The sequence below is a fragment of the Eumetopias jubatus genome, unplaced genomic scaffold, assembly GCF_037043125.1.
Source record: "Eumetopias jubatus isolate StellerSeaLion01/CBP00866 unplaced genomic scaffold, mEumJub1_p1.0 scaffold_5, whole genome shotgun sequence".
NCBI lineage: Eukaryota > Metazoa > Chordata > Mammalia > Carnivora > Otariidae > Eumetopias > Eumetopias jubatus.
This window is the reverse complement of record NW_028274811.1, coordinates 28,323,354-28,335,592: the sequence shown is the minus strand read 5'-3', so window position 1 is coordinate 28,335,592 and position 12,239 is coordinate 28,323,354. Positions and strand designations below refer to the sequence as shown.

At 37.0% G+C, this 12,239-nt stretch overlaps 1 protein-coding gene across 2 annotated transcripts in view; it reads right to left on the bottom strand.

Moving 5' to 3' along the window:
- DDX46 (DEAD-box helicase 46) overlaps nucleotides 1-12,239 on the bottom strand; it is a 76,427-nt gene that overhangs the window by 49,122 nt on the left and 15,066 nt on the right. For both annotated transcript variants that reach the window (XM_028103567.2, XM_028103568.2), the window contains exons 6-13: nucleotides 10,435-10,586; nucleotides 9,512-9,625; nucleotides 8,471-8,636; nucleotides 7,635-7,755; nucleotides 6,671-6,846; nucleotides 5,617-5,738; nucleotides 4,488-4,566; nucleotides 2,633-2,715 (exon numbers count right to left, since the gene is read on the bottom strand). In XM_028103567.2, coding sequence (XP_027959368.1) covers nucleotides 2,633-2,715; nucleotides 4,488-4,566; nucleotides 5,617-5,738; nucleotides 6,671-6,846; nucleotides 7,635-7,755; nucleotides 8,471-8,636; nucleotides 9,512-9,625; nucleotides 10,435-10,586 — 1,013 coding nt within the window. The remainder of the gene's footprint in view (nucleotides 1-2,632; nucleotides 2,716-4,487; nucleotides 4,567-5,616; nucleotides 5,739-6,670; nucleotides 6,847-7,634; nucleotides 7,756-8,470; nucleotides 8,637-9,511; nucleotides 9,626-10,434; nucleotides 10,587-12,239) is intronic.

Here is a 12,239-nt window from a genome sequence, read left to right as displayed (position 1 = left end):
AAAAAAAAAGAGGGGCGCCTAGGTGGCTCAGTTGGTTAAGCGAATGCCTTTGGCTCGGGTCCTGATCCTGGAGTTCTAGGACTGAGCCCTGCATCAGGCTCCCTGCTCAGCGGGGAATCTGCTTCTCCCTCTGACCCTCCTCCTTCTCGTGCTCTCTCTCATTCTCTCTCTCTCAAATAAATAAAATCTTAAAAAAAAAAGAGAGAGAGAAAAGAAAAGGAAATTCTGTTATTCTTCACCCTAAAAACTCTTTTGGCACTAAAAGTGTTAAGTTTAAAACAATACACAAAGATTTTCCCGAGCGCCTTTCGACCTGCCAGCCTGTTCAAGCTTAAATGTGGAAAAGTAGAGTCCTGTACCTTCTGCCCGTGCCATCGCACAACAAGTACACTTACTGTACATTCACACTCAGAAAGATACACATTCAGTGGCCATGACTTAATTTAGTTCCCAATTTTCATTATTTTCTTCAGTACAGAATCATGTCCGGAGGCATACTGCCTGCCCACTCTTCTCTAGATAGAAGCCATTGTGCAGATGTGCATTCACTAATACCAGCTTTGATTCAAATGCGAGTGCCTTTACTTGTTTTACACCCAAATAGTGCACTGTGGCACTGACCCCAACCCAGCACTTTCTATACTACAGCTCACAAAATAATCATTAATTTACTCTAAAATTTCTTCTCTTCGGGGCGCCTGGGTGGCTCAGTCGGTTAAGCGGCTGCCTTCGGCTCAGGTCATGATCCCAGGGTCCTGGGATCGAGCCCCATGTCCGGCTCCCTGCTCAGCAGAGAGCCTGCTTCTCCCTCTCCCTCTGCCTGCCACTCTGCCTACTTGTGCTCTCTATCTCTCTGTCAAATAAATAAATAAAATCTTTAAAAAAATAAATAAATAAAATAAAATAAAATTTCTTCTCTTCAACAGGTTTTAGTGATTAACAAACTATTACTCAGCATTTCTCCCTCAGGTACTTACGGAGATGTAAGCACTAATGGCAAGGGATGATTCACACTCTGCACACCAATGAATGGGAAATGTCGTTTGACCTCTTTATGGCAAAGCTTAACGGATCAACCAGAAAGGCCCAATCACCACACCTACCTTAAACACTACCAAAACGTCTAAGATTTCCCGGGATTAGGAAAGACATTAAAAGGATCTAATTCCATCTTCCATCTGATACATCAATTCCCTCTACTCTCTTTCCACAAATGGACCACCCTACCTCTACCCGAACACATGGATGAAAAGCATATTCAGTATCTGCCCTCCTCCCACAACGTAACTTGTTTCATCTCCAAATAGTTTTTTTTTTTTAAAGATTTTATTTATTTAACAGAGAGAGACACAGCGAGAGACGGAACACAAGAAGGGGGAGTGGGAGAGGGAGAAGCAGGCTTCCCGCGGAACAGGGAGACCGATGCGGGGCTCGATCCCAGAACCCTGGGATCATGACCTGAGCCGAAAGCTGACGCTTAATGACTGAACCACCCAGGTGCCCCTCCAAATAATGTTTATCCAGCCCTTTCTCACATTACGCTCAGATCCAGCTTCATATAACTTCCCAAGTGGGTCCTAGGTCTACTCCTCAATGATTCCTTCACGTGACAGACTTTTTTCAAAGGGTTAAAGGATGCTATCAAGTCCTCTACTCCAAGCTAAATATTCCTCTTTAACTATTTCTCACATGGTTCAGGCATCATCATAGTCCTGTTTACTCTTATGTGCTCTTCTATATCTCATTTAGATTGTGATCCCTAAATCTAAATACACGCACATGACAGGAAATACATTTCTAGAGACTTATGTGAAAAGACTAAAGACCACTTTTACTGTATCCCTTTCTAATACCGCATTTCAATTAATGCAGTTTGCAATAGAAAATAAATCTTTTTTGGTATCCATAGCACACTGATAACTCATATACCTTATCTCAATAAAAATACCACCTCTTAACATGTGTCCCTGTAAGTTTTTATCACTGAAATTTTGTATCTGAGCAAAGAGTGTGTATGAGGAATACAAAAATCTAAAGCAGACAAATGCTCCGGGCCTCGTTTTTACATTTGGAGAATATAAACAGCATGGGCTATATTGATCATGAGGTAATTAAAAGCATGAAGTAAAGGAATTTGAAAGGACAATGAGGGTGCCTGGGTGGTTCAGTTGGTTAAGCGCCTGTCTTTAGCTTGGGTCATGATCCCAGGGTCCTGGGATTGAGTCCCACATCGGGCTCCTTGCTCAGCGGGGAGCCTGCTTCTCCCTCTCCCTCTCCCCCCTGCTCGTGCTCTCTCTCTGAAATAAATAAAATCTCAAAAATGTATAGAAAAAAGGGACAACAAAAACTATAAAATATGAAAGCTTAAGCTTCTATTATCAGCACTCCAATTCTAATTTTACCAATGATGGTTTTAAAAGACCAAAAGAGAAAGCCTGCACAAATACCTTCTGAACCAGTTTTATGAGGAATTCAAAACATATCTATTTCAATTTCATATGTCCTCAACTTACTGTATCACAGCGCAACAAAAATGTGTGTGAGAATTTCAGACACTTTAAGAACATTTCATTCTCACGGCAATTACAAGGTTTATTTTATAGTTCAAAACACTAAGACATTTAGTGATTACCTGTGGTTCAAAACCCATGTCAAACATTCTGTCTGCTTCATCTAAAACAACATATGTCACTCTTCGAAGATTTGTGACCCGACCTAAGATGAGGAAAAAAAAATAAAGACAAAACGAAAACTAAAAATCAGTCACAATTCATTTTATCACTACCAAGAACTTTAAAAAACTGTAAAGGGAACTAAAATGCCTGACTTAACCAGAGGGGTAAGTTAGGTATGTTTAAACAGTGAAACGAAATTTTGGTCTACAAGATCTTAATCTAATGGCAAGTACTTTCTGACAATGGGTATATGAGGCCCTTTATTTTGTCAAACTCGTCTCTTGCATACCATCATAGGGCCTGAAGGACCTGTAAAATTCAGAAAACAGCCCTCTCCAAAACACATCATAAAACTAAGACTGAGATGAAGCATCGAGCCACATCAGCCATTATCTGACAGCATCACCTAGGAAAAAACATATTAGAGATTACAGCGTATGTGTGTAAAGCAAGTTCCAGTGCTAACTATTTTAGATGCAGAAAACCTCCTTTTTATATTAATTTATAAACTACTTCCATATAGTCAGAAGCTTCTAATGGGCATGTCAAGATATTAATGAGAAGCTATTCAACATCATTAGGTAACTAAAGTACTACACAAAAACTTCAAATACCAAATGTATTGCATATATACATTTTTCTATACAAAGATATAAATTCAATTTTATTAAATGCTCCCACTGGTTTAAATAGTAGCAAGGCGTTTCTGAGCCAGCAAAAACTAAATACATACACAGGAAAGCCTTTCTAAAGGATTAACACAAGCATTTCTATCAACTGATGAATCAATCACCTGGCAAAAACATGTATAAAATAGTTATTCAATATAAATCAAAAAGACAGATAAAGGAAAAAGGTAAAATTAATCAAGATGAATTTCAGGAGACTTAATCAATGCAGCATTGAGAAAAAAACAAGGGATTATTTTATCAGTATTCAACCCAAAACTTTTTGTATGCTGTACAGGCACAGAGGTTTATCAAACAACTTCAGTGTCACTTCGCCAACATCATGGAGAATTAGAAGTAAATGTATACAGAAATTCAAGCAGAATGCTATGAGAAACATGCATTACTCACAGTTTTTAATGTATAATGTATATACTGAATACTGCAATGGAAACCTTTGAAAGCATTTTCTTCAAAAAACTAAGAAATGAAGCCAAAATAAATGCTTCCTAATATTTAAGTATTCCATACTAACATCTGCAGCCCCCATTAGTTCTGCAAAGTTGGGAACAGCATTAAATGACCTACCTTGGATGGCTTATGTCTCGGAAGCCCAGTTCTATAAATCTTGAAGGGCCTTTCTCCACAGAAGTTAAATAATGTCAACAGTTTAGTAACAGTTTTGATAGGGAATAATTTAACAAAGCACAACATATGAGCTAAAAGACATGCAATATTTACAAAAGATAAAATTTCTTGAAGCTGCAATACCTTAATTTATCCAGTATTGTAAGAAAATACTAGCTCCTGTGGTGGAAAGAGTCTAAAGCTTAGAATAATAATAATAATAAAAGGATAGTCCACCCCCCCAACCCGTTAAAAGCAAAGCTAGGCCAAAATTGGATTAAGAATCCACGTTAAGAGCTAAAAAGATCAGATGGAGTTAGTTCTGAAAAGAAGTTGTAAATTAAATTGCAATAATATTATGAACGCTTGCAACAATAAGCTTGTTGCAAAATTTTAAGATATTACAGCTTTAAGAAGAAATAAAAAACACTTCAGTGATTTCTTGTATCTGCTTTAATAAAAATGTACAGAATTCAAAAAAGAGAAATGAGAACAAAAAAAAATACCCCTGACTTACCACTGTTAGCTGCTAACATGTCAATCATTCGACCAGGTGTGCAAACAATAATTTCAGCACCTCTTTTCAGCTCAGCAATCTAATGAAAAAGATGAAATTTTATAGTCTACTTATAACTATTACTTATTCAAAAAAATCTGAAAATACTGCCCAGGGTCCCTGCACAGCTCCATAGGGTAAAGACAGTGAGGTCTGCTTAGAAGCCTCCAAAACTTCCTGCTTAATTCTTTGGAACGCTGGTGCACAACCAGAGGAAGAGGAAGCAGCAACATGACCACATGGTGCTGTAACTTTGAACTCAATGAAAACCAGAGAATTTTACCAATTTTAATTTGACATGATCCCTCAAAACAAGGAAAGGAGCATAAGAGAGCAGCAATTAAAGCAATTATACAGACCAATTATTTCAAGTTAGGAGTTGTTTCCATTAGTGAATCATTATATAAATAAGTCACAACCAGTGTTTTAAAAATGAAATAGAATGGGAAAACCAGAATGGACTAGAGATCATAAGACTTCTGTTTGACTTCTATAGAATATTCAGGCATGTATCAAGTTATTTTTGTAAATATTATTTCTTACAATAAACTGTCATCAAAACAACTGAGGAAAATAAGCTCAGAAAACATGAAGTGTTTAGTAATAGCAACTATTCCTCAGAAAGGGTTTTGTGGTTAAATAAGTTCAGAAAATGTCACTTAATTTATCCCATTTTTCTAGTATCACAAGGCATATTTGTTATTAAAGACTAAGAAGTCCTGTGGGGAAAAAAACCCCACTTTAACATTGTATAATGTGACATTCCCAAAACTTATTTGATCACAGAACCCATTTTTCTTCCTCCTTCTAGTTAAAGCAAAATATCTAATGACTATCATTCTTTAGAAGACACTTGGAGGGGGGCCTGGGTGGCTCAGTCATTAAGCATCTGCCTTCAGCTCAGGTCATGATCCCAGGGTCCTGGAACTGAGCCCCGCATCAGGCTCCCTGCTCTGTGGGAAGCCTGCTTCTTCCTCTCCCACTCCCCCTGCTTGTGTTCCCTCTCTCGCTGTGTCTCTCTCTCTGTCAAATAAATAAATAAAATCTTTAAAAAAAAAAAAAAAGACGACACTTGGAGATGGGTACCTACCTGCTCACTGATTCCTGTTCCTCCATAAACACACACCACTCTAAGTCCCAGGGTCTTTGAAAACTTCTTACATTCTTTAGTAATCTGTAAAGCCAGTTCTCGAGTTGGAGTCATGATGACAGCTGAAAAGATAAATATGTCAAAAGACTAACCACCAAAATTCTGGAGGCTATGCTTTAAAGTGTTAAATTTAACCTCTGTAATAACATTCAAATTTCTTAGTCTAATTTTTGTTTTCATTTGTTTTATGGACCTTGGAAAATCCTATTTCAAAAGCTTTATAACAGCAGACATTGTGGTATATGATAATTTGAAGGAGATTTTAAGAACATGCTATAGAAAGATAAATGAGAGTTAAATGCCTCACTCAACCATCAGGAAAATACTTGGTTGAAAAGAATGCAAATCATTCTCAACTGCAAATCACAGAACAAAGATAATCAAGTGACTCACTGTGCTGTAGAGCCATACCTCGGTTTCCGGGAAACAACCTTGGTCTGAGGGGCAGACAGAGTAGGAATATATTGTGCCCTCTTTTTCCAAGAGAGGAGCTGAACAAATTTCCAAAACCCTACTCAAATTTGCAAAACAGATCTCTGCCAAATGAATCAAGAAATGAATCTGAAGACCTAATCCTGAATGAAATGCTGGCACTATACAGCCTTTTAAGGCCAAAAAAAAAAAAAAAGGAAATATATTTCCCTACAATCTTCCATGTTGAGTTTATTGATCCATGATACTCGCTAAGCACAAACCTCAATATAAATAAACAGATAGATGCACGAGGAGTCTACCTGCCGAGTCAGAGTTTAAAAATTGAGCTGTGCCAGGAGAGGCTGTTTTTGTACTTCTGAGATGTCACTCCAGAGCTCTGAAGATTCTCACTCCACCTGCTGGTAAGGGGAAATCAGCCCCAAAGTGCCAAATTTATAAAGGAAATGTACATAAAGACATCTTTATTGTTATAATAGAACATTATAAAGTATCAGGTCTTTCTGATTAACTGACAACAAAGGTGTTACCTGAAAAAACACTTTAATGAAAGGAACTGTACCTATTGGCCCCTCTCCTTCTTCTAATGACCTCTGATCCATGATGTGTCTAAACATGGGTAACAGAAAAGCAATGGTCTTTCCGCTTCCTGTCTTGGCAATACCAATCAAATCTCGTCCAGACATTATAGCAGGAATCGCCTGGGTTTGGATTGGCGTGGGCTTTTCATAGCCATGCCTTAAAAAGCAAAGCAAAGGAAGACAAGGTAAAAAGTGAGAACTCTGGGTCTCTCAAAGTCCCATAATAAGGTTTTCCAAAATGTGGTATATCCATACAGTGAAATAATATTTGCCAAAAAGGAATGAAGTATTGAGGCATTCTACATCACGGATGAACACTGAAATGTTATGCTAAGTGAAAGAAGCCAGTCACAAAAGACTACATTAGTACAATCCCATTTATAGGAAGTGTCCAGAATAGACAAATCTACAGACAGTAGATTCATGGCTGCTTAGGAGAGGAGAAGGCAGGGCGCCTGGGTGGCTCAGTCGTTAAGCGTCTGCCTTCGGCTCAGGTCGTGATCCCAGAGTCCTGGGATCGAGCCCCGCATCGGGCTCCCCGCTCAGCGGGGAGTCTGCTTCTCTCTCTCCCACTCCCCCTGCTTGTGTTCCCTCTCTCACTGTGTCTCTCTCTGTCAAATAAATAAAAAAATCTTAAAAAAAAAAAAAAAGGAGAGGAGAAGGCAGAAGTGTGACTATGAATGGATACAGGCCTCCTCTGGATAATGAAATGTTGTAAAATTAGATTATGGTGATGACTGTTTAACTCCATAAGTATACTAAAAATCACTGAACTGTATACTCAAAGAGTAAACTTTATGACATGTAAATGCTACCTCAATAAAGCTGTGTAAGAAAAAAATAGTAAGTTTTCCTATTAGAATAAAAATATAACAGTTAATTGTATAAAAGAACCATTCTGAATAGAAAGACATTGAAAAATGTAGATAATTGCTAACCACTTACTTTTTGAGAGAATTTAAGATCTTCATGGAAATTCCACACTGGACCCAAGATTTAATTGGTTTGGGGCAACCTTTTCCCTTGACAGTAATGCCCTCCATTTCCAACCGAAATACATTTACCTCTACAAAACAAAATCCAGATTAAAAGCTGTTAAATACTGTTCCATTAATGCCTTCTACTTTTCAGTCAGGCCCAGTAAGATTAAGAATCTTCAAATCTTTTTTTTAGTGCTACTAAAGATACCTCCACACAAAAGCTACAGGACAAAATACTGAACAGCTCACAGAGACAGTTAATACAATTAGTGCCACAACTAACTGGAGACAAAAAGAAATACTCCAATTTCTATCATTTGCTTTTATTATGTCTTATAACATCAATAAAAAACAACGATTGACAGGTAATACAGTTTTTCTCCAAGCAAGAGTTGTACAGATTATCCTTATTCTACCAGTATTACAAGATTCACATTGGTTCCTAACCCTCAAAACCCAGAAGGAAAAGGTTAACAATACTTTATTTGGTAACTTCACATAGAGTACTCTCAACCCTAAAAATCTCAACTACATGAGCCAAACTAATTTTTGCTCATTTTTAAAAATACTTCCAAAACTACACTGATTCCTCACTGGTCTGAATCTTTGCAGATGATGTTCATAACTCTCTAGAATGACTTCTCACAGTCTAGTTTCCTTTCTCACTTCTTCAGGTAAGCCATGCAAATTCCTCCTACTCATGCATCAACTCACACACCTATCCAATATTCCTCCTGAGCAAAGCAAAGCATATCCCCCTCTGTTCCCACAATAACCAATAAATGAATGAAAGAATTTTACCTTCTTGCGACATTTTTGCTAATTCTGGAACTTCAACATAAAAGTTTTTTCTGAATGGTTCATATTCAATTTTTCCATGGTCCACTGGTTCTAGAAGCTTTCTCTGTTTTGTTTGATAGCCTGTAAGAGCTGTCTGAAGATCAACCTCTTCCTCCTCTGAAGAATACTATTTAAAAAAAAAAAAGGTAAAAAAAGCTAAAACAATTACTATTTTCTCCTTACGGGAGGCAATATTCCTAGCTTTTAAAATTCTCCTCTCCTGGGGCACCTGGGTGGCTCAGATGGTTAAGCGTCTGTCTTCAGCTCAGGTCATGATCCCAGAGTCCTAGGATCTAGTCCCACATCCAGCTTCCCGCTTAGCGCGGAGTCTGTTTCTCCTTCTCCCTCTGTCCCTCCCCACCACTTGTGCTCTCTCTCTCTCTCACAAATAAAATAAAAAATCTCTAAAAAACATTTAAATAAAAAAAATAAAATCCTCCTCTCTTAAAAAAATAGAGATAAATAAAGAGAGAGAGAAAGAGAGAGAGAGAGAGAGAAATAAATAAATTAATAAATAAAATCCTCCTCTCCTAGAAAATATTCTTTGGCTTTTACTTTTTTGCATTCTGAATTCTTCAACTTTGTTTCTTTATTCTGGGCCCTGACAGAACATTCGAATGACAACATAAAGCTAAAATAACAAAAATAACTCTAATATGGCTTTAAGGAAGTTTTGATATAATTCTCTCCACACAAATCTTTACAAGGCATGTTAATAGGAAGAAATTCAATTCATTCTATCACTTTATTTCTTCCCCCACCTTATATGTCTGAGGTGAACTGATGAGGGACAGAGGAGAAGCAAAACGTGGGCATACAGAAAAAGGTCAAAGATACCAGAATGTTCTATCCACTGGCTATGCAGCAACAATACTATTGAGAATAACAAGAATTCCTCCTAACGTTATTTTCTATAATTGAAAAGCACAACTCTACCAATGTTTTCTAATAAATACTTCTAGAATATTATCATGAACAAAGTCAAAATTAATGAAGAATTACCTCCATGGCATCCTGGTCATTCTCCATCAGCTCACCTTTCTTCTTATCAGAATCTACCACTGCTTTTTTGGTTGTCACAACAGTGACAACTTTTGTGACCGTTGGCCCAGACTTCTAAAATAAAAGAGGGATATATAAAGTATTTGTAAAAGTAAAAAACAAATTGTATGCAAATGAAACACAATAACTGTCATAATTTGTAATTCGAATTAACTTAGTTACTACTGAAAACTTAATTGACAATTCTCCTTATGAATTTGTTTAAATTTTAAAAATGTAACGTAACTGCATTATATAATATATAGTTTACTGTATATTTTATATAATACTGTGTAGTCTAATGTTATTTTATATAATATGTAAAGTTATATAACATCTGATATTGTAATACAGTTCATTTAAAAAATACCACTAAACGGTACTTTTCACTCACTAGACAAGCCAGACACTGTTCAGGGAACTTATAATAAATCAATAAACAAAGCAGATAAAGGTCACAGCTCTTAGGGAGCTTTTATTTTACAAGAAGGGAAAAACAATAAAGACAGTAAAAAGCTAAACTATATATTCTGTCAAAAGCTAACAAGTATTATTAAAAAAAAGAAACACTATGGGAAAGGGGGTCAAGCATGAAAAATAAAAGTGGGGAAGAAGTCTGGAGAGGACCTACTGAGAAGTCAACAATAAGCAAAGATACCAAACAAAGATGGTGGTGATAAGAGTGATTTCTCAAAGGCTTACAGCTTCAACTCCCAAGCAACTACAGTACTGAGAAAAAGTACTAGCATTTCTGAGATGGGGGAGGAAATAACTTTCTAAAGTCAGGCAAGTCAGCAGTAGGTCAGTGCGACAGTAATTTAAGTTACCCAATTAGGAATACTGGATAAACCTTTAAAAATAAGAGAAAATGGCAAATGGCATACCTTTTCATTTCCCCCACCACCTTTCACACTTCTCATATTAAACTTCTTTACTTCCTCTTTTACTTCTTCCATGTAAGCATCTAATGGATCTAACTCCTCACCCTCCATTTCATTTCCTTCCTTTTCAGCCTCTGCAGGATCATCTTCATCATCTAAAATAGGAGAATCACTTTTCTGTACACACATTTCCAAAGGAAATACTTCATAATCACATCGCAGCCCACCACTACCCATTCTCTCCCTGCCCAAATGCCCTCCCTTCCAATCAACCCAGTGCAAATACTCACACTTATGAGTTTAATCAAGCATGTATCAGTTTTAAATAGTAATAATGATAAATTATAAGGTAAATTGAAAAAAGCTAGGACTAAAAAACTCCTAAATGGTAGGTTTCTTTTCTTTCAATTACTTTTTATTTATTTTTTATTTTTTTTAAAGATCTTATTTATTTATTTGACAGAGAAAAAGAGCATGAGCAGAAGGGGAGCAGCAGGGAGAAGGAGACACAGGCTCTGAGCAGGGAGTCCAATTCGGGGCTCCATCCCAGGACCTTGGATCATGATCTGAGTTGAAGGCAGACACTTAACCAACTGAGCCACCCAGGTGTCCCGGAACAATTACCTTTTTTTAAAATCAGAGGAAAAAGTATTTTAAATTCAAGACAATCTAACTTTTTTTCATATAACTAAGACATCATTTCCCCTTAAAGGTACAATCCCTTCATCTATTTAAACTACTCTGTGGAACTTTCACAAAAACCGAAAAATTCACTGACTTTTCACAGAAAAATGGAACAAAATTCCAGTTTCCTATAAAATTTCACACTCATCTACTTCACTAAAACCTCAAGTCAAAATCACATATGGCAGGGAAATATTTCTAAGTTATGAAAAATCAGGAGGGACCTGAAAACATGCTCTTAATTTACCTTCAATACTAACATTATTTGTAGTTTAATAATTAAAGAGCTATTTACTGACTATGCCCATAAGAACCCAGCTATCCAGTCTAAGGTAAAATCAGTAATCCTTATTGAACAGTACCCTACAATTTACAAATTAACATAAATATTTACAAGAGATTTAATATCTCATTATGAATCCAGCAATTCCACTTCTAGGTATATATTCAAAAGAACCAAAAGCAGGTATTCAAAGAGATATTGGCACATTATTCATAGCAACATTTTTCACAACAAAGGGTGAAACAATCCACATAGCCAACAGAGAAATAGGTAAACACAAAATGGACTCAGCCATAAAAAAGGAATGAAATTGTTATACATGCCACAACATGGAAGAACCTTGAGGACATTATACTGAGTGAAATAAGCCCAGATCCAAAAGGACAAAGACTATATGATTGCACTTATATAAGGTACCTGGAATACGCAAAGTGACAGATTACCAGGGATAAGGAGGTGGAGAGTAGGGCAGGATGGGGAGTAATCTTTATTGGGTACAGGGGGCACCTAGTTGGATCAGTCAGTGGACCGTGCAACTCTTGATCTCAGAGTTGTGGGTTCAAGCCTTACATTGGGTATAGCAATTACTTAAGTTTTTAAAAATCTTAAAAAAAAAAAAAAAAGAAAGGAAAAGAAAACAGAGAAAAAAAGAAATCTGGGGATGCCTGGTGGCTCAGTCGGTTAAGTGGCTGCCTTCGGTTCAGGTCACGATCCCGGGGTCCTGGAATCGAGTCCCACATTGGGCTCACTGCTCAGTGGGGCACCTGCTTCTCCCTCTGCCTACAACTTCCCCTGCTTGTGTGCACATGCTCTCCCTCTCTCTGACAAATAAATAAAATAT